Raw genomic sequence first — 23,163 nt, forward strand, 5'->3', positions numbered from 1 at the left:
AATATACATGTCTGGGTGATCAGAAACGCCTCAAATCCAACATTCCAGCTTTTATGGGGTTTTTTTTGTTCAACATTTAAACTCTTACATTTTTAAAATAGTCTGAAAGTAGATATACTTTTGTTTTGTTAATACAACATTTGACAGAACCCTTCTTTTTTTTTCATGTGTCCCAGCATTTGCTACTCATCACTTAAAATTCACACCAACCATTATCTTTGAAAAACATTGTTTGCTTCATCCTTTTTTGCCAATGTTTCTTTGGGATTAAATAATATTGTTGTTGAATTGAATGTGCCGAAACAGCCAGGAGCCTTCATGATTTTATAAGCGGTAATGTTTTATTATTATTTTTTTACTTTATTATTTATTTATAAACACATTTAGAAAAGGGATCTTCTTTGAATTCTATCCTGAAGGAGTGACGTTAAAGATGGGAATTCATCTCATATTAGATTCTTAAATTCTAACAAAACAATAGACAAAAAAACACAATGAATTGCAAAATGTTAATTTTTTGGTCAAGGAAATCACAAAAACTGATTTAAATTCAGTAGAAAACTTTTTTTTTTTTCCAAAATGATTGTGGATTAAGCCTGATCTTGTCAACGACCCTCCATCTTAAAGTGTGCGCAAATTACGCAGCGGAACACAAAAGAACAGCAGCGTTGCTGGTGTCTTCAGGTGAAGCGCACAGAAGGCATTCACCGTTGGCTCTACCTGTAGCCTTAAGTTAAGAGAATGGGTTGTGTTTTAAGAATGGGGGGAAATCATTCTCCTTTAAACAAGAGGGGCTGAGCTTATTTGCACTTCTCGCTTCTATGGCAACCCAATAGATTAAAATCAAGAAAATCCACCAAAACGCTCCTTTTGTGCATCCGTGATGTCAGCGGTCCCTGGAATGATCTACTGTATGTTTTTCTTTTTCTTTTCATTTTTTGACGTGATTGTGTCGCCTTTTGTGACGGCAGCTGCTGGTAGATGTGGTGAGAGGTTCATCCTTCTTCGTGCATGACCTTTCCACGGGTTCCATATCGTCGTTCGTGGGCACGTCTCTCACGTGTCACGCTAAGGTGACTTTCAAGCAGTTGTTTTGACTTTTGCGCGCAATGAATGAGAGGCACAAAGATGCACGTCGAGGAAACGGTGTCCAAGCGGAGCGCCCAGGCTGCGCGTGAAGACATATGCAAACTGTCAGCTATTCTCATTATGACAATGAATGAGCGCCTCTCATCTGGTTGAGCGGAGCCACGGCGGTTCATGTCATGTGTAGCAGGCTCAGGGATTCAGATTAGCACCAGGACTGGTCGCGCTCACAAACAGATACGGAGCGCAAAGCCGGCGGCAATAATCGTCACATTACAGCCTAGGAATCTGGATTTCTTTAATTTTCTCCTCTGTACCTCAATGTCATAATGGACAGGTTGCACTCCTCCATGCGTAAAAGGCTGTACAGTTTGCCACAGCACATTGGACAGAAGGCGTCAATAATGGGCGAAGGAGAAGACGCAGACAAGGACACCCGGAGGAAGAGCATCAGGATGAAGCCTCTGCCGTCACCGACCTCTGGGGGAAGCTGCAAAGGCATCGGGGAGACCAAAAGTGGGGAGTCTGTGATCATGGAGACGGACATCGGCAGACCTATGAAAACCAGCTCAAATGGAGACTGCCGGAGATTTCGAGGCAGCCTCTCGTCCATCACGAGTCGGCACGCGCACGACTCGGACTCGGCCGAGGTGCGACGCCTCATCACCGAGGGGGAAGTCACCCCCAGCGAGGAGAGCCCTCCCGGAGCTGCCGGCGACGAGCAGCCGGATCAGGGCGCCCAGGGTGCCAGCGGTGGCGCCCAGCAGGATTCTCCAGACCAGCAGTCAGCCTTCATAAAGTTGGAGGGGATTGATCAAATTCTGCCGGACGATGAGAGGTTATACCAAGCTGGATTCATACATAGGCAACTGGGAGCGATGCTTCAACCAGGGGTCAACAAGTTCTCTCTGAGGATGTTTGGAAGTGAGAAGGCGGTGGAACGGGAACAGGAGCGCGTTAAATCCGCCGGATTCTGGATAATTCACCCCTACAGTGACTTCAGGTAAAACTCCTAAAGGCCTTGCTGCTTCTCCTCTCTGTCAAGGTTTAGAAGCTCCACCTTCAAGTTCATGCACAGGCCCAGATGTTTGTGTCTAGCTCTCATCAGTGAAGAAGTCCCTTTTTGCACAATTTTAGTCTCAATTCATTTTTTTCTGCCTCTTATTGTATGTTTGAGTGATTTTTCAAGAAAAAACAGCGACTTATTATTAAGAATTTTGTACTTAAAAGTATTTTTCTATGCAGGAACACACCAGAACAGTTACATTTACATGGTGTCGCTAACTAGGAAACCCTGTGTGCTGACTGTTACCATGAAGAATCCATGCAAATCAAAATGGAACTGTATGGCACGCAATTTAATCCAAGCAGATACATTTATTAATCTTTCAGATGGTTTGTTGTCTCTCTTTTATGAGAGAAAATGTTTTTCAGGCATATCTATTAAATTCGTACACTTTGCATTTTAAGAAGTATTGCAAAAATGCATTTTCTAATATGTACTGAACAGTTTTGGCGGCATAAATGACAAACCACTGCGACCTCAAAGGGAATCCTGTGCAGGATTAAGATCCCTCAGTATTTTTTTGCTCTAAAAAAAATCACATTTCTTTCTCTGTCTTTTAGGTTTCATTGTGTTCATTATCAAGCAGATTGCAAATGCATATTTTTATGGCATACCACAATATGTATGTCCTTCCTTTAACACATTCCTTTAGGTGTTTGAACAACAAAGACAGACGTTTATCAGGTTGTTATGAGCTGGGTTTACAATCTAACCGATGTGGCTACTTCAATTGAAGCCTCTATTCATTGTTTCAGAAAAGTCAACTCACAAATGGCAATTTGTTGACATTTAACTCAGCAGTGTGTGAACTGTAATGTTTTTAAAATCCAAGCGACATCCTGAAATAGCAATTGGAGGACAAAAAGCCCACAACTGTGCACAGAGTTTAATGGATGGATGTTGGGTGAATGCATGCTTTAATATTTCTTTTCCCACTGAATGTGGCCTAGACTGTCATCTTTTTGATCAGCTACACTGGTTCAGACTGTATAAGAAAACTGGACTGAGTGACTCCTCCCCCCTCGTGTTCTAAACAGAAAGTACCTGCTGGCGACAAGAAGCCAAAATCCCACAGACCACTGTAGAGGAATAAACAGTTGTTACTCTGACGTTATATGTGTCAGAATAACCATTCTTGCTCAGATATTTTTTTTTGTATGTTCTTGCTACTCTAATTTTTTTTTTCATTACATTTTCCCTTTATTGCAAGTTATTCAAGTTAAAAACTGGCCAATCAGATGCCTCAGTAAAAGCATGTGCTGGCCCCCACCGTGAACGTTTGATTGACAGATTCTTCTGAGGCGCTTTCGGTGGAAAGGGTGTGGACTTCGAACAAGCTTACTCATGGCTGGTGACAATAGTTGCCATAGAAACGTCGACTAAGACCGACATGGACCAATCAATGTTTACTTGCTTCATTTGGCTCCAACATGGTGACGTCGGTATCGCAGAAAAATGGTGACTAAATTGGCTTCATCTTGGTGAAGCCGGAAATAAGCCATTTTCTATGGTTGACGTCACTTTTGCTCAGTCCAGTTCTCTTCTCCAGTCAATGGTTCATTTAGACTAGTCAGACTAAAACTTACCGTCAAAAATGTAGGGTAAAATGTCTGGCTTTGGAAGGCATGCTAATGGTAGTACAGGTTGCTCACCGGTCTGAGCTCTGTGATGGAAAGGTTAGATTCCTCCAAGAATAGAAAACATCTATCTAACTTTCCTGGGTATTTTCTGGTAGAAGCCTTTTCCTCTTTTTAATGAAACCGTGTGAGAGTGAGAGGCGGCTGGTTGGTGCAGAAACAGTTGTGATGAAAATTCACAAAAAAGAAACTTATTGTATGTTTTAACCTAACCACCCACTTTTCCTCTAGTCTGCCTAGTACACTTGTAAATGTCTCTCTGGTGCATGTTAAACACAAACACTGTTTCATGCAGTCAAGTGAGATATGCAATGGAATTATACATTAGTCCTTTTCATTATGCTCCTTCCAGCTGATTTTGTTTCCTCTCACCCCATCTGTTTGTTCTTTTGCTCACTGTGTTAAATGTCATGAGAAAAGGTGATTTGGGGCTTGGGGAGACTGTCCTAAAACTGAAAGGTCAGGGGTTTGGCGCTGGCTGTCTTTAAGCAGGATCAAGTACACGGGTGCTGCTCACCCCTTTCTGAAACAGATGCAACTTACTCAGTGAGTTCAATGCAGGTAAAGAGAATGACAAACTGTTTAGAAAAGGACTTTTTGGACACATTTGTTTCCGGTTCATGGCTAAAAAACTTTTTATTCCCACAAAATTAACATTTAGACAATTTGAGAGCAGTTTGCCTGCAGAGCGATCACTCCACGCTAGATTTTCTTATGATGCAAAAGTTTAAATCACAGATGATAAAATCAGGAACAAGAGTAAAAATTTTACTTCTGTAAGTCCAGGAATACAGAGAAAAAGGTACTGTGTGTCACCATGTTAGGGGCTGCTGAAAAGAGGATCTGAGACGGGAGGAAATGACTGCAATTAAAGCACATATAAAGATGAGTGGGACCTTTTAATCGGCCCAACGAGGAGAAGCGTGTCTTTGACTCAGTTTTATTTGTATGCCCGCAGTAAAGCTCAGGCACTATAAGCTCAAATTAGAGTGTCACAAGGAATCACAGAGTCATCACTGTGCTGGAATTCAACAAAATCTCCTCTTGTCAAGTTTTGTATAACACTAAGAAGCAGGGGAGGGGCAATATCTTGCAAAGAAAAAAAAAGGGAGATTAAAAATGGCATCATAATCCAATCTGCAGCCCCGTTTCCAGATCTGAGGCTAAGCAGCCTCCTTCGATGCTGAGCAAACTGCTCACTGTGAGCAGATATGGTTCACCATACCCAACCAACAGCTCATGTGCACCACGCTCTCTTCAGAGAGAGGCAAGAACAAAAGTTACTGACTGATGAGCATTTGTTTGGATTATTCTTATTGTCATCAAGCAGCAGATGGAGGAACAATTTCTGTGATTGGGGCTGAAGTTGCAGCCCCCCAGGACTAATTTCCCACTAAATTATTTTGTTAGATATCCCAATCATGCATTTACTTGTTTCAGGGATGAAAAAGTGACACTTTAAAAAAATAAAATAAAACGTTTTGCCCGTTAAACTGAGATTCAATAGCAATGCATGTGCCTCATCCTTCGCGCTGATAATTCCTTCAGACTATTTCAGGGGGTTATTGGCAGAAGACCCCCGTTCCCCAAAATGAATGGATTCCACTTCTCCATCAGACCAGGTGATGATTGTTTTCCTACCTGTTTGCACAGCACCCTTTGACTTGGTCCTGTCAAAGCAACATCATTGTTCAGCGTTCTAGACAAACGATGAGGCACACTATAAAAGATGCAGACCTCTGATGGTGGAGAGGCGTTTAATTATCTCGTGATTCAAAGCCCGCAGAGGACGCATCTGTTGGAAAGTCTTCTGAATTTCCCTGGAGAGATGGAAGAGAAGATGTCAGACAACTTTTTTGATTATTATTCACAAGAGTTTCTCTTATGCTTTAAAACTGTTGCCGAATAGATCAAAGATGTGTGTGTGTGTGTGGGGGGGGGGGGGTCAACTGTCTTAATGGGTTTGTCCATTAATTAAATTACGTCACGCAAGTCTTTATTTTCCGTATTTGACTGGTTTCACTACCTAAACCTGTGTCCGAAAGTCACTGTAAGAAGTGAAAACATAGTACTGTTCTATCGGAAAGAATATTTTGTATATATTTAGGGAAAATGTCGTCACTAATGGGTATCAAAAGACATACCGGTAAATGGTACCTTAAGCACCCAAATAGACTTTGCTGTGGTTTCCGCACTATAGTTCGTACCAGATTGTAAGGCGCATCGTCAATGAATGGTCTATTTTCAAAATCTTGTCATAAATAAAGTGCACAGAACTTTTATCAAGACAAAAACATCAGATATAAGTCTGTCTGTCATTCAGTCAGACTCTATGAACTGTGTTCACAGTAACTCTAGAACTTGTTTGTAACACGCCACACGTTAGCTACATTGGAAGCATTAGCTGCGTTGGCGTATTCACAAAACCTGTAGCTCCCAACCTTGTTACAACACCTAAAAAAATAGTGATGCTTAAAAGAAAATGGCATCAGACTGATATTTTGACAGAGTGCCATGTACAGTGTTGCCCCGTTTATCACAGGGTTTATGTTTGTTCATAATCTGCAACACGTGAAATATGAGGTAGTATTACAGATGTAAGGCTGTAAAACTCCTCTCCACACACTTTATACACCTTTTTTATCCACTGTTCAAACTCTCAAAAGTCATACCTTCATTGAAAAATAAGTGCAGCATTGTGGAATGAAAACAAAGACCTGCCTGTGATCAAAGATTTATGCAACCCTGGAGAGATTAACGCATTTTGTACAGGAGACATAGCATGAAGGAGATTAATTGACAAGTCCAACAACCAATCAGAACAAAGAACACTGTGCACTGGGAGAAAAAAGTGCAAAATTGCACTGAAATGATGTGCGAAACTGCGAGACTGCATAGATTAAACTGTGATATAGTTATGTATCCCTGAACCTCTTGAAATCTCTTCGACATGATTAAGCACAACCAGAATGAATCCATATGTACGGTGCTCTTGATTATAAAACGCACTGTTGTTTTAAAAAAAAAGACTTTCAAGTGTGCCTTATATATTATTTTCTGTTATTCTGGGCAAATTCTGATTTATTCTTTATTTAAACAACAACAGTTATACATGATCCACAAAAGTCTTTTTTTTTAAATGATTCAATAAGAACCTTCATAAAAATAAGTGAAAGCAGCTACCATGTTTTATCTGTACTCTGATGGTCATCTGTATTATGAGACATCAGATAGGAAATGGTCTCCAGTCCAATTAACCTAAATCTTAGCATAGCAGTCAAACCTGCAACTGTTGCCCCCTGACACACAGTCACTGTTGTACTAAAACCTGCATCAGTGTTTATCGTGTTTGTGAGCAAATAGGATCAGCACTCTCAGTTTCAGTCTGGTTGATTAGAGTTGATCTGAGAGTACATCTTGTTATCGATTTGTGTGGTTCTCTATGGGTATCCAGCTTTCCATCGATGGACCAACATGCACGCTCCAGAGAAGTCGCCTGCATTAGTCTGAGTGAGTTATACTTGTCAAAATGGATGTAGGACAGTTTATTATTTTGTAATTTAACTGACCAGTTTGGTGGAAAGTCGGAGGAATTTCTGCGGTCCAATGTCTGAACATGCACTGGATTTTGTTGTCTTGTGCTGTTAATCCATTCAGACAGATAAAGTAAAAGGTTGCTTTTCGCTGCAAAGGATGAATTCCAGTCTCCATTAAATAATTCCTTCTTTAATGTATGAGGGCAAAACATGGGGATTACAGAAGGTTCTGGCTAGACCTGAAAGTGGTGTAATCAAAATAGGCTGCCGTGTTCATCCACCAATTTTAGGAGCCAAGAGATTATTACAGCACAATTTATTTAATGGAGGGAGCCCAGGGATGATGTGCATGGCCAAAGGGTGGAAGGTTGCTTGTCGTAACAGCAGAATGATTGAATGGTAGCATGTGATCTCACCCAGCACTCAAACACAGAAGTGTGAAATTCGTATGTGAGACCCCAACTATATATAAAAAAAAGGGGTTTTGGTTTTTACCTGACTTAACATTTCATTTATTTTTGTTTAAGGACCCACTCCGATGAAAATCGTGTTTTTAACATGTTCTTGAGGCATTTTTCTGACGATGCAGGACATATATTAAAAATTGTAAGATCAAAATTGTATTTTTGAGTATTTTTTTATTCAAATTGTTGTGAATCAGGAGCAGATGAAAAAACATGCTATTTGAAAAAGAACGAATTTGTGATGCATCCACTTGTAGTAGACAAATAAATCCACGTGCGTCTTTGGTTTCCTCGTCTGAGCTTGCATCTGACTGAAAAACTGTAAGGCTTGATAGCTCTGATTTTGCTCGCGAAATCGTTGTAGCGGTAATGTTAGGTTTTGGGTAAGCTTGCAGGAGAGCATGTAAACAGAGAACTCTCAGTAATGGGAAAGAGGATGAGAGGCAGGGTTGCTCAGCGGCAACAGTCCCGCCCACAACTCACTGTAATAAAGGTCCCTCGTTTATCGTTCATAAAATCCGCTATGTAGGATTACAGATGTTTTAAGGCTTTTAAAGCCCTCACCTTACAATTCAATTTTTTTTTTCAGAATGAACACTTTTTTACTTTTCTCCCTTGTTTAAGCTCTCAAAGTTCAAACCTTCATAGAAAAACATCTTCAGTCTTATAGAACAAAAACAAAGATCTGCTTGCAAGAAAAAAATATAAATTAATTTAGAAAGCTGAACATATTCTGTTCAGGAAACACACAGTGGAGGAGATTGATTGAGACGGTCTCCAGCCAATCAGGACGCAGAGCAGATAAAAAAATAAAAAAATAAAAGCAAATTGCACTGGAAAAAAATGTGTGAAACAGTGAGACCGTAAAGGTGAACCACGATATTGTGAGGGAACATTACTGCTGCCCTACAGAAACTACATCCTAGATAGCGTTTTTATTTTTATTTTTTTATGGCTAAAAGCAACATAATCGTAATCAAAAGACCACTAGGAATGCTTTAAAAATGACCAAAAATGATCTAAGTAACTTATGATCTGAGTTAGGCCTGAGTAAGTGACTGCAATCCTGACAAAAGCTGCAGTTTTTGCAGATTATAGACATCGTTCTATGTATCACCCACCTGACCTGGATTCATTTTCCCGATTTATAATCCAACTTTCTGAATTCGTTATGGCTCAAATTCTGAGTCTTTATTGCAGCAATCTTATAAACACTTTTCAGCCCTTGTTCTAATAGAACACGTGTACTTCTAATTCAGTCCAACGTTTATAAATCAACTAGAGCTTGTTGAATTCAACAAACGCAAACATAAATTAGCAATACACAAAATATAGATGAAATCACCCAGTTATACCCAAAAGGACATTCTTTACTTCGGTTACTGGTGCTGCAGTGATTAAGCCTTCCTTCTCATCCCCTAAACGATAGCCAGGCTAAAAACATTCCTTCAGAATTTGAAGGTTATCAGTGCAAAATAGTGAAAAGGATTTACTCAAAATGAAAAGAAATGCAATATTTGACTTTAAGAATTCATTTGGCTCCCAGATATCAACAGAGCGCGGTTGAGTGTGTTTGATGGGAAATGTTGGCATGTGTTGAATGAACAATTAAGACTTTTGGGTTGAAATACTCCCTGCGGGCTATCGTTTTCCTCTGATGTTTCCCATTCAGGGTTTAGGCATGCTTTTTATGCAAGCTTATATGAAATAACTGCTGGAAAATATTTTCTTTGTTTTCTTTTTGTTGGTTCCATCAGCACCATGAAACTGAAACTAAAATGTACAAAAACAAACGGCTCATTGCTTTTGAATTGTATAGGTTTAGATAAACCTTATTTTAAAAAATTGATCCTGCAGTCTTTGGTTTGCTTCAAGGTGTTTGAATGTTTTATTAAAAAATAGATTTAATGTAAAGTTGAGAAAATAAGATTCCATGCAAAATATTTGTTGTATTCCCACCATATCACCTTTTTTCCGTCTGTTCGCAATTGCACACATGATTAGGCCCAAATCCAGACCTTTCTTAGCAAAGATGTTCTGCTTCATCTAATACATACAAGTTGACCTCTCCAGCCCTGCCTGTGTCCCAGGTGGATTCTAACACCCCCTGTTCTTGTGAAATTGGATTGTTCTATTTTTTTTTTCCTACCAATGTTGATGGGAAATGGTCAAAATGGGAAACTGGCCAACAAAGTGCTGCTCCAGGGCTTTTGCCCAGTATTAGAAACACTGGATTAAAATAAATTCACATTTAATGTAAGGCATTTGCCATTGCCATGTCAGAAAAAGAGGCAAGTTAAGGACCAATTAATGGGAATTGTCAGAAACAACCAGTGTGAAATAATCATTTTGATGTCCATGTGTCATCTAGGAGTCCCAACTGAAAAGTACAGATTTCCTATGAAACAGAAAGGGTTTAAAGACAGTTACTGAACATAAACCTTTTAGCTTCATACACTTCCCCCTTTGTTCTTTGATCTTTGCTTTTGCAAGGGTTTCCTTTTGTAGAGAGGATTTAATCCAGGTAATTTTTTTTTTTGGAGAACATGCATTGTAGAGAGATACATTTCCTGTTTGTGACCTCATCAATGTCCTCTTTCACTGATTTTAGGCTGAAGTCCAATGGAAACTGTGGGGTTTCCACTCAGAGAGTACCAGACATCAGTACCTTCCTTGAAAATACTCCTTCAGAATAATGTTTGACCTGGACCAGCACCACACTGGGTGACATGAAGACTTGAATGCTGATAAATTATATGAAATGCAAAGGTTGCAGACTAAATATTCTCTTGGCTAAAACAGAGTTTAAATAATCTGCTCTATTGATAATTGTTTCCACACTTTTTCATAAAATGTATAAATAAATTTCAGGGAAATATACAAATTTTTATTGATGACAGCAGAAATTCTGACTGTATGTGACATTTCTAAGTTAGAGAAAGTAATATTTTGAAAAGGAAACCATTTGGATGTATAAATATGCAGATCTCACTTAACATATTCAAGAAAAAGTTGGATAAATTGCATCTATTTTCAGATTTTTTTTGTCTATTATTCTATCATCAGTAAATTCTTTAAGACCTGAAATTATATGTATATCTATCACTTAAATCATCTGTCAGTCAAGGTGCAATTAAACAAACATATAACTGTTTTTATTTGCATTTTATTGTCAAAAAGAGTCAATTTTATTTACACATTTGTTAGCTGAGTTTTAAGATCCTAAGGATTAGTGGCAAAAACAAAGACCCTGTCTTAACCACACGGCTGTAGAACATGCAAGCCAACCCTAACAGAAGCATGAAACGTGGTCCCAGTTTATAAATTCTGCGTTATTTTCACAAAATCTTTTAGGATATATTTTTAAATGCAATAAAATTCATTTACATCCCTAATTACAAGGAAAGAAGAGTTTTAATCAGGAAGAGACCATGGATAGCCACACTACAAGGGAAGGGCTCCAAACAAAAGCGAATAACAAATCAACACAATAACATGCAGCAGTTTCACTAACACACCTCAATGTCACAAAGGCAGCTAAATGTGGTCAATCAGGAAATAAAGTGACCAACAAACGTGCTGCAAACATTCACACCTTGCCCCAAACTAACTTTAAAATGAAATGAGAGTGAAAAAATACTTTAAAAAAAAAAAGACGTACCAACCCTATACTTAAAACCACTCATTCATCCACTAAAATATCACTGTCCCACTGTTAGCAGTGAAGAATCCCAACAGCGAGCAACTCTGACAGTGGTTGGCAGCTGCCGTTTCCACAAGGTGACAATACTATGCAGGCCTCTAGACACTAACACGTACGTGAAGAAGTGAAGCGTCTGGCCACTCTCTGTCAAGCAGCAGTGGCTTCCGAGTCTCATGGAAACGTAGCTATCATAATGAGCCTGACGTTCGCGCCAAAGCCAACATGGACATGCCGAGACAAAAACGTACATAACAAGTCCAGGTAAGGCAGCAGCAGAACAGGAGCTCCAAAAAAATATGCAGCATTGCATTAGGCACAAATGGGGCACAGCAAAAACAGGCATACCAAATTGGCGTGTCCTATCTCTCACTGAGAAGAAACCTAAACTGCTCTAGACGAACATGTGCATGGAGACATTTAATTTCGTGATGCCCTAACAAATGCAAAGTAACGTTTGTTTTTCAATGATATAAAGTGCAGGTTTGGAGGTCAGAGATGTACTTCATCACGTTAACGTTTATCGTGAGTAACTGGTTGGAGATATGAGTTGTTCCCTGAAGACAGCTGATTTTTTTCTTGTTAATAAACTCACCAAAAGACTGAAGAAGACTATTTCCCCCACCTCCTTCTTTTCCTTTGAGCCTATTGATGGTGAAAGTACAAAGCCTAACAAGTTATCGACCCAGGAATCAAGACGGATATTTTTGGATTTTTATTTATTTTATTTTTTGATTGGTAATGCTAATGGTTGAGTAACGTCATAGCAAGGATACAGCAGTTCACCTCAATCTATGTTTGACGAGATGAAAGCAAGAACGAGCTTTAGGAAACTGAAGTACCGTACTTGGGCATCTGCTTTCATTAGGACTAAAAGAAGTACAGTCACGTCCTAGGAAAAGTTGTTGAACGTCTTCAATATTTGGTCAGTAAAAACCTCCTATTTATTAATGGAGATGCATCTGACAATGGAAGAAAAGTGCTGAGAATCCTGAAGAACTGCTATATCGGAAATGGAAAACTCTGTAACATCAGCATGCACACAACACACATCCTCACGGAAGAAGAACATTGAAATGGTTACAGATAAAATGATAAGAATTGAGAGAGCCATGACAGCCCTACTGGATGCAGATAAGATGTTGGACTGTGTTGATATCAATTAGCCACACTGTAAGAGGCTAAGTGGCTATGTCTGTGCAGCAAGAAGTTGGTTCATCCTGCCACACTTGAGATATTTGAGTCTGTCTGGCCTTTACCATAGGTTTGAGGAAGTGCATAGTATCTTTAAAAAAAGAGACTACTGATGGCCTTAGAGGGAGAGAAAAAATCATTTGATACTTATCAAACTGGGAATGGTTACAAAAGTGTCAATAGTCAAGCTGATTGTGTGTGAAGTGAAGACATTGTAATCCATTGATATCCTCTCCTGGAAAGGTCAAACAACAAAAATCCCCTGAAGAGCACAGTGTGTGATAGTCTTCGGTGTCACAAAGCAAGTTTCGAGCAGCTCAGAGAGATTGGATATAACCTCACATGTCAGTAATTCCTTATCTGTTTTTGACATTAACACCTTGCTACAATAAAGGGTGTGCCAGAGCTCACAGATTACGTTTGTGGAAATAAAGGTTTCAGTTTGTCTGAAACTTTGTCGAAGGATGTGCAAAAAAGTAATGTTTTATGAACTATTCTGTTGGTGTCCCAATTTTGGCGTGCGGTCGAATCAAACGGGATGGGATAATAGGATTGTTATTAACTCATAACTGAGCAACTTTTGAGGTTCTTTTTAAAGTCTCAAAGACTTACTCTGATCATAATCTATTTTAAAAGTGTTTCCAGTGGTCTTTTTTTTTAATATGGTTGTGCCTATTTCAATAACCAATAAACCTGTGTCATTTTCTACTACACAGTTTCTGCAGAACGGCAGGAGTTCATTAAAAATTATGAATCTGTTTTCTGCAGGACTAAAAATGGAATGGCAGCTACATTTTTTAGTATCTTTACTATTACAATGTCTATGTAATGTAAGTTACCCAAGAACAAAACAATGGCTACGTTCACACTGCAGGGCTTAATGTTCAATTGTGATTTTTTGAAAAAATCTGATTTTTTTTTTTTGCAAGGCCGTTCACATTTCCAATTAAATGCGAATTTTTGTGATCTCCTGTGTGACCGGGAAATGACCCAGAAGTGACCCGCATGCGCAGCAGAGTACTCAACGGTGAAAGATGTCACTTTTGTTTGCGGAAGTAGCTAACGTTAACAATGGAAGTCAACAACAGTGTTGTCAACAGTGAAGCTCTTTTTGCATTATTACATTCATTTTCACAAAGGAGCCAGCACAATTAAAATCTTCTAATTTTAAGAAGGCATTGGAGCCAGGACTGTCTGTACCCACTGTTGTGGAATGGGGATGTGAATGTGTTGGGGCAGCGCACGTGTGTGTAAGAGAGAGGAGAGAGCGCGTGCAGCGAGGTAGGGAATGAGGAGGGCAGTGGGGGCGCGCATTCATGTTGTGTGTTATGGAGGAAGGAGAATGATAATAAAAGAAGGCTTCCCCCAGAAGATCTGCTATTGACTCTTTATTAACCCTCTCTGGAGAATCTGAGGGTCCGAACTGGGAAGTGAACCCCGAAGGAAGATCCGCCTTCAGAACTGGAGAAGCCGGTCTCCCCTGCGCTTCTTCTGACCACAGTCGGAAAGGGGAAAAAGTCATCGCGGGAAAGGTTCAACACCATGCTCGCCCATTTCGCTGGAAATTTTTTCAAAAACTGCCCAGTTGCGATAAAAGCACTCGAGTTTGGCCTGAATAGAGCTGTCACTCCAAATATCAATCAAATCGGTGATCTCGGTTCCCTTCCACTGACTGGTCTCAGCAGCATCGTCCGCCATGGTTGATGTTTATGTTCTAGTTCCCGCCTACTTCAACGCAGAATGATGACTTTTGTAGCTTATCAATGACGTACGGGTCGGATTCATGTGGCCTGGATGGGCAGACGGCGGTCGCATTTCAAAAGATCCCATACGTATCGGATTCAGGACCGAATACCCCGCATTTGAAAAGATCAGATCTGTGCCGTTCAGACTGTCATGAAAAGATCAGATACAGGTCGCATTGGGGCAAAAAAAAGTCGGAATTGTGTCGTTTCAGCCTGCAGTGTGAACGTAGCCAATGACCCTTAGACGACAAATTAACAGCATCAATGTTGTCAGCAGGTGATCACTGGATGATCATTGGGTATATTTATCCTTGTTTACTAGGATGTCTCATCGTTTAGTCCCGTATCGAGTAACAAACATATTAGCTGGCTGTGCATAATGACAGTTTATGGAAATTCAGATGGGCAGAACAAAGATTTCCCTCTAGCTGTTGCACTTGCTGATTATAAGGCAGCAGAGGTTTGGAGGATACACTGATGTGGCCTACAGCAAATGCATGTGGTGACAGTGTACACTAGCACCAGGTGTCACAGACAGTACATTATCTTAGCTCTCCAGAGAAAATGAAGTACCCATGCTCCATTTCTCTTCTTTTTGCACACTCTAGTTCAGTTAAGCTGCCTGCTGGTGTTCTTAAAATCATCAGTGATTTGTTGACCATGTTTTCTCCATGGCACACTGCGTGTGTCCAGTTGTCGGGGAACTTCCTCCATCCGATTTGTTTTACGTAAATCCAGAGGGAAATAAAATGGCATTACAATAAAGCACCAATGCAATTAAAGCCAAAAATAATAGGCCACAAATCATATACTGGCATATGCTTGTAAATTAAGCGCATGCTCATGGGAGCAGCTGTTCTCTCCTCATTTTATACTGCCCTGTCACTCACCATAACTCTGTTTTCCACCACTGAAAGCGTGTTTGTTGTTTGTAGTACAGTAGTGTAGTATTCATTGTGTGTTCTGCTGCTGTAAAAGCTTCATGGGCTTCACAGCCTCTAATTTAACAACTGAAAGAAATTTCAAATGGAAGAAAAGAGGAGCAAAGAACGAAGGAACTTAACCGGACTTCGGAGCATTCCTCACTGTGGTTTTTTTCTGATTACATCGGATCACTTTGCAAAGTGGTTGTGGTGATTTCATGATTACAATTTAAGCAGAGCTTTCAAGTGTGCAGTTCTGAGCAGTTCTAACGTCAGAGAGAAAATTAGGCAAAACGTATTTTAAGGAGTAGACAGGAAGAACCTCCTTGAATGCTTTGTACTCACACGTGCAGCACACTGGGGAGTATCCTTGAGAGATGAAGGACTGTTGAATAACTACTTTATCAATCAGAATGAAGCAAAAAGAAACCTGATCCTACGATTATTCATTTTCTTTTAGCAAGTCTAAATTAATTCCCTTCTTTGTGCACAAAGCAAAGACAAAGGACACATTTTTTGTAGTGTTCTTCTGCCATGGTTAAAGACTCACTCCAATGAAAATTGTGTTTGTTTGTTTTTTAACATTTTCTTGTGGCATTTTTCATGATGGAGGACATTAATAAAGAAAAGTAAGCTTAAGATTGCATTTCTGAGTGTCTATTCAAATCTTTGTGAAAATGGCCGACTATAAAAATACAGTTTGAAAAACATTGTATTTGTGACATAGAAAAATATGCTGGGCAGGTCACAAGCTCCCTGCTCTGCTCTATTCTGATGTATTCACTTGAAGTTAAATAGATCGATATACATTTTTGTTTTCCTTGTCTGAGCTGGTATCTGGCTCAGAACTGTTTAGCTGGATAGCTCCAATATTTTTCGCCATTTTTGTTGCACCACTAATGTTAGGTTGGGGATGTGGTTGTAAGAGAGTTTAAACAGAGAGTTCTCAGCAATAGGAAGTAAAGGTGGAGTTGCTCCATGTCAATGGTCCCATTCACAACTTAGAGGTGAATTTCTAATGAACTCTGGCCACTCAGCAGAAACTGTGTAATAGAAAACAACACAGGTTATATGATTTGGCATAATCATACTAATAAAAAAACCCACTGGGGACACTTTGAAAATGCCTCCGAAGATTATCAAAGTGGGTCTTAAAAGAAAAAAAACGTATGTTTCAAGTCAGAGTTGTATTTTCATTCTATTTATGAAAACAAATAAAATCAGAGGAAGAAATGGCACAAACTGTTAAATCACCACCCGAAGTACTACATAATGCACTTTCGTTATATTGCTTTTATTACACAACATCAACTTTTTAACATGATGTCTCACCAGCCATGCTGCATGTAATCTTAGTGATGGGGTTAGGTAAGGTTGACTCCTTTCAGTTTAATGCTTTTTTTTTTGTAAATCCTTGTATTTTCTGTAGGCCCAAGGTTTTCCTTCTACTGGTCATAATATCTTCTTAGCCTTTGTCTCACAAAACAGCCTGTTTCACCTGTATTTAGGCCCCTCTGATTTCAAAACCCCTTGTGTCACTGATGCCCTCGCAGTGCTTTTGGTGGTGGTGCCTAGGAAAGAAAGCGGTTTTATGACAGTCCATTGGAGCAGGTGTCAACAAAAATAGGATTAACCCTTTTAACCTGATTTCTTTTCCTTCCTCTCCCTCCCTGCTTCAATGGCTCTTAAATCTCACTGTGACTGTTGTTGGTCTGTTAACATCCACTGTGCAGCTCTCTTTTTCCCCCCACCCTTTTTTTTATATCGGAGATTACAATTCCCTGTTGCCAAATACACAAACGTTCAGCAAAATTTAAATCGGGTTCTGTTGAAGGCTGACACAAAAAATGTGTGCCGGTAAAACTGCCATATCTAAGAGTCTGGCATTCTTTTTGAACTAATAGTACTGTTAAAGACAGCTGTACTTTAGGACGATTAGCTGGAGTCATTGACTATGTATAAGATCTGGACCATTGACAATAAGAGAACTGGACTGAGTGAATGTGACATTACCCATAGAAAAGGGTTTACTGGTACTTCTGGCTCAAACGAAACGAGGTCAATTCAGTCACCATTTTTCCACGATATTTGGACCCAAATTAGTTCAATAAGCAGTTATTGAAACCGGGCTTGGGAGAATCTGTCAATCAAACATTTCAAATATTATAGGTGGGGGCCAGTTTTAAAAAAAAGGATTAGCAAGAATGTGCGAAACATTTCTCTATAGAAGTTTATGAGATTTTAGCCTCTTGGACCCAGCTGGTACTTCCTGTTTGGAACGTGAGGGGTCACTCAGTCCAGTTCTCTAATGCAGTCAATGATCTAGACAGAGTGACCTTGTTGCTAATCCTATGTTATATTTTTTCTGTAGTGCAAGTAGCTCAAGAACTGTCCAATCAGATGCCTCAATAAAAGTAGGTGGTCTCACATTGAATGTTTAAAACGTTCGATTGACAGATTCTCCCGAGTCTGACTTCAAATTGCAGGGGTATGGACTTCCAACAAGCTCACTCCTGATGGGCAAGAGTGGTTGCCATAGAATTGTTGACTCGATTAACTTAAACCGATCACTGCTTACTGATGTTGTTTGGCTCCAACATGGCGGTGTCTGTATCGCGACAAAATGGTGACTGACTGTTTCGTCGGAACGTAAGAAGGCCATTTTCAGTGGGTGACATCACGCTCACTCGGTCCAGTACTCATATACAGTCAATGGCTGGAATTCTGAAATCCACATATGGATACATTTGATACTAACTGCCTGACAAGAATATAGACTTGTTTTTCTACAAGCTTTAAAGAAAGTTGTTTTTTTTGTCTTTGTCACAGGAACTCCTCTCTTATCTTCCTTGTCTAGCTCCTCAACTGATGAATATTTACTTTGTCAAATGTAACGTGGGCTCAGTTTGATTTAAAAAAAAATGTGTTCCAAGTATTGAATATGAAAAGAAAAGGAGGCATTTAAAAAATATTCTAATAAATTCCCTCTCCTTGGATCGTGAAGTTTCCCTAATCAAGAGAACCAAAAATAATGCTCACCATATGTCAATGTCTAAGCAACAGCAGGTGAAATATTAAGCCGTGTCATGATTTATTTGACAGATTCAAAGCCTAAATGCACGTCTTCACTGCTTTCACAGGAATTAGGGGGGTAAATCACAGCCAGGTGCTTCTGATCAAATGCACTTCATTAATTAAACATCAGCCAGTATGAACCTCTGCAAAAGGAGAGGTTTTACTGAGCAATTAAGCATTCAGGAGTGTATTAAGGAGACACCTCAGCAATGAAGTAAGAGAGGCAATTTTGCTGCCATCAAACTAGGGAATGTGTAAAGCATTTCTTCCAGACAATCAATAAACAGTAAGAGAGGATGTCGACTGTGACAAGGAAGAAATTGGTTTTAATGATAATCAAACAACCCAGCATTTGTCAAAAGTCTGTTTTGGTCCTGTGATGGTAGGTTAGCAGTGGCAATAATTTATTTTAGCCAACAAAAAAGAGGCTGATAAGAAAATTAGCTTCATTAAACACTCTATTTTGAATAGTTTCACAGCTTCCATTGTTTTCAAACAGCTTTTTCCGAAGGGAAATTAAAATAGTTCTTTTCAAAGCGACCAGACCTCTTGAACAAAATTGTATTAAACATTTTAATAAAGCACCAAGACTTTAACATGTAATTAGATTTTTGGTGGGAACAGCAGTTATTAGCAAGTGGTACATAGAGAAGAGACGGAAAGTGACCTTTGAATTCAGACCGCCTTTGGCCTTGTTCTTTGTATACATGATGGAAGCTCCTGCTGGCCCAAGTCAGTCAAATAAAAAGGTTAATCTTGTGTTTTGAATATTACACAGTCGCACCAGTTAAAATGTGAATACAGAAAAATTATATAACTGCTGGCTGATGTTTAATAATGCTGCTGCTGGCTTATTAGGAATTGCATTGGGACATAAGTTAATAAGTTTTAGTTCTGGCTGCTTTTTTCTAAATGTCAGTTTTAAAATTATTTATATATGTTTTTTACTTATGCATGTGTATTTATGACTACATTGTGCATATTCATGCATCTTGACAAATAGGGTACCCGTCTTCTTTTATCACAAACCTAAAATTTATTGATCTAAAAGATGTTTTAAAGTTTGTCAAGGCTTCATTTATTATGTGTTTTTATTCTTGGTAGTATTACGCATTTATACTTAAGCTCCTGGCACCGACTCCAATTGCTTTCTCACACACATATTGTAGATCAACCTTCATCAACACACCTGTATATTTAGTACAACCCAGCATTGAATTCTATTGGAAGGGATCTGGCACATTGAAATATTGATTCAATTTGCAATCAAAGCCAGTCAACAAAACTGGAAGAAGTTCTATTATTGCTTTAAAAAGCATAAATGTTGGTCAGCTTTTAGCATATCCCTTTAGGGGGTCGACACAGCTTTCACTGATTCGCACAGGTGATTTGGCAGAGACCTTTACAGCGGATGACCTTCCTGACACAACCCTGTAATTTCTCCGGACTGGGAAGCGACACAGGGAAACATACTTGGGCTCCCTTGTGGCTACATAGGTGGGCAGTTGTGCAAAGGGTGACCCACACTGGATGAAGCTAATTGCGCCCCCTAGGAAACAACTGGTTTCACATGTGCTAGTCCGACATACAGCTTAGTCATCCAACTGAGCCATCCAGCCGCTCATAGAAATGTTAGACGTTTATGGAGCGAAGAATAGATTTGATCTCCCAATCTCTCTGAGAGCATTGTTGCCAGCGACACTAAATCCTGTGTAATCATTATTCTGATATGCTTTAACGCACTTTTCTGTTTTTTGGAGGGTTTCCTCCAGTTGTACATAAACTACTGTCCTTCCGTTTTAGCACAAAGAGTTGGTCAGATGTTTAGATCACATCACAGAGAGACCTGGCACTTTCAAGTTGCCTTTGGACTTGTCATTATTGAGGTATTACCAACTGGAATACAAATATGCTTTTTTTTTTGCACTTACTGAAAATCCAGTTGTTAACCTTAAAACATTTAAAGGCCAACTCCTTCCCCTCTTCCTTGCTGAGAGCTCCCTGTTTACATGCTGTCCTGTTAGCTTGTGGCCTGCCCAGTGTATTTTCTACATCGCAAATAAGTTCTCATTGGTTAAAGTGCACAGAAAAACGTAATCAGCTCCTAGAAAAAAAACTTTAATATCAACATATAAAACTGTTTGTACGGCTTACACCCTCATGAAAGGAAAAAGATGGGACCTGTGTACGCTTGTGCCATTTAAACCAATTCCAGCATATAGTGGCTCAAATTTCACACAATTCTGACTTATGCTTCTGATAAATCAGTACTCCTGAGATGCACTCCTGATAAAAATAAATTTTCAAAGTGAAAATTGCAGCAACAATGAATTATTCAAAAGGAAGCCATTTTTTTTAATGCGTAAACAGTTAAATTGCAATCACTCAATCAGCCAAAGTCTCTTTTGCAGTCACAATGTCGGATTGTGTTTTTACTTTTTTTCTGCTTCAATGCGGTGTAGGATGTTAAATGCTGTCTGCTTTGTGAATTTGGAATGAGTAATGACCTGCTTGCATGCTATACCAAGTGTTTTCCAGTGTGCTTCTCAGAGGGCATAGGTAAAACGTGCAAACATCCTTGCATAAGGAAATGCATGGATGGTACACTCCATCCATGTTTCCTCACATGCGGCCCATCATCCCTGCACTTCTTTAATTTAAATATTTGCTGCACTGTAAGTCTGTTTTGGGCTGTTTGTGCTAACTCTCACAGTCCATTTCACATAGCCTGGCTATAGTAAGGTGAGGAGAATGAGAGAGGCTTATCATGTAGTGAGATGCACTCTCAGGGTGACAACATGTTCCAGGTGTCCCTGGTCACCTCACTGGAAAGACGACTGGGCAGTGGCTTCATCCTCTCCAGATATACAAATGTCAGAACTCCCATCTTCAGCAAAGTAATCCATTAGGATGTTAGCAACTCATGCTCTGCTTTGTTTGTTTTTTCTTTTCTCTTTGACAAATCTGATATATCAATAGATTGTTAACACTCATGTATTATCATCATTAAAAGGCTGTTATAAAAAAAAAATCTTCTACACCCTTTTTTGGATGTTCATAATTTTTTTTTTAAGATTCATTGATGAAAATCACGTTTTGGGTGTTTTTAATGTGTACCTGTGGTATCAAGCACAAACTTGCTTTTCCATGTTTTTCTTTATTTTAAACCGTTTTGAATTAGGATGAGACAAAAACATGCCGTTTAAAAGAGAACTTGTGTGTGACATAGAAAATACACCTAGAAGGCCAAAAGCTCCCTGCTCTGCTCTGAGGGGATAGGGGTTGCTCCATGCCTACAGTCCCACCCACAACTCAGACTGTCACTCTGCAGAAACTATGTCCTAGAAAACGACACACATTTTTCTTTTTTAATTTTGGACAAAAACGGCAAAATCATAATTAAAAAACCAATGAAGGCGCCTTTAGATTTGATCAAAAGATAATTGGAGTGATACTTTAATGAGTTACCATCAGGGTGTGAGATGCAGTCAGATTTTGATGTATTTTTTTGCAAGATAAAGTTAAGCTGGTTAGGTTGAAAAATTTTACTGGGTGTAATTATTGTGCAAATTTGACACCAAAGAAAATCAGCCTCCGATTGAGAGGCTTCCCATGTTGATTTACAATTTGAGACAATCTCATCATCCCAACTAGCCTCAAATTAGTGTAGGATCAGTTTGTAATTCAAGTTATCAAAACCAATTCACATATATACTAAAGTCTCATTTATGTAATTCTTATGCACGATAAATGCAAACAATAAGATAAAAAAAGTGCTGTAAAAAACACAAACTTATGGTTTCGAGGTGCAGAGTGACATGAGGTTTGCTGGGTTAGTGCTACATTTGGAAGAGTTTAAGAATTTTGCGAAGGCAAAGGACTTTCCTCTTTCAAAAACATCTCATTCAATCATCAGATGACTCTCCTGCTAACTGCTGTTTGAGATTTTTTTTTTTTAAATAGGATTGTTTAATCCCATTTTAATGGCTTCCCAGCTTTCACCAACTTATATTTATAGAACGATGTTCCTCTGTGTCATGTTTCTACTGCATAATAAAACACAGTAAATGGACCTTCTCTATGTTTAGGTTTCTTGACCTCCATTAGGATGCAAGCACAAGGGGGAAATCTAGAAATACTGACCATTTTTTTTGCGCAAACACACATCTACCCACACAAACAAAGAGAAATACGGATGTGAGTCAGCAGGTACAAAGGATTCCCCACGATGTCTATAGTGCTCATTTAATTCTAAAAACTAAGCTATCTAAGATTACAGGTTCACAATGCTGTGATTCATGAGCAAATTTAAAAGTAGACATTCTCATCAGCTTTAGCTGTACCTGTGCACTCTTCAAAGAAGTGGGTCACTTATGCTGGAAGCCAGACCATTCCTGCTCTTGCTGGTGGCAATTCTTTGGCCCAATTCCACTCTTACCCCTTAGCAGCTCCACTGTCCCTTTAAATATCACATTCCCTGCCACTTGCCCCATGTTTGAAGGGACAATGGATCAAACGAGCAGTAGTCCCTTATGAAATGAGACGCAACACAGTTATTTGTCATTCTACATTGCTGCGAGTCACAATTAATCGGGTACTGGGTTTAATCAAAGTAATCCCCATGATGATACTAGTAGAGATGGATTGGCAGGGATTTCAAGGGTGTAAATCCCCTCACTAAATTGTTTTTTGCTCTTTTTTGTGAGAACACACTTGTTTAACCTTTATGAAAAAATA

The 23,163-nt window shown here is 39.3% G+C and overlaps 1 protein-coding gene across 4 annotated transcripts in view; it reads left to right on the plus strand.

Moving 5' to 3' along the window:
- The window catches only part of hcn4 (hyperpolarization activated cyclic nucleotide-gated potassium channel 4), a 93,891-nt gene that overhangs the window by 1,441 nt on the left and 69,287 nt on the right, over positions 1 to 23,163 (plus strand). The window contains exon 1 of one of the 4 annotated variants that reach the window (XM_023950458.2): positions 487 to 2,089. The exons of 2 other annotated variants lie outside the window; for them this stretch is intronic. In XM_023950458.2, coding sequence (XP_023806226.2) covers positions 1,416 to 2,089 — 674 coding nt within the window. In that variant the 5' untranslated portion in view covers positions 487 to 1,415. Of the gene's footprint in view, positions 1 to 486; positions 2,090 to 23,163 lie in introns of those variants that run through there. One more of the 4 variants, XM_078944617.1, reaches the window with a different exon arrangement.

Source organism: Oryzias latipes, chromosome 3, assembly GCF_053564925.1.
Source record: "Oryzias latipes strain Hd-rR chromosome 3, Olatipes_Hd-rR_3.1".
Classification (NCBI taxonomy): Eukaryota; Metazoa; Chordata; class Actinopteri; order Beloniformes; family Adrianichthyidae; genus Oryzias; species Oryzias latipes.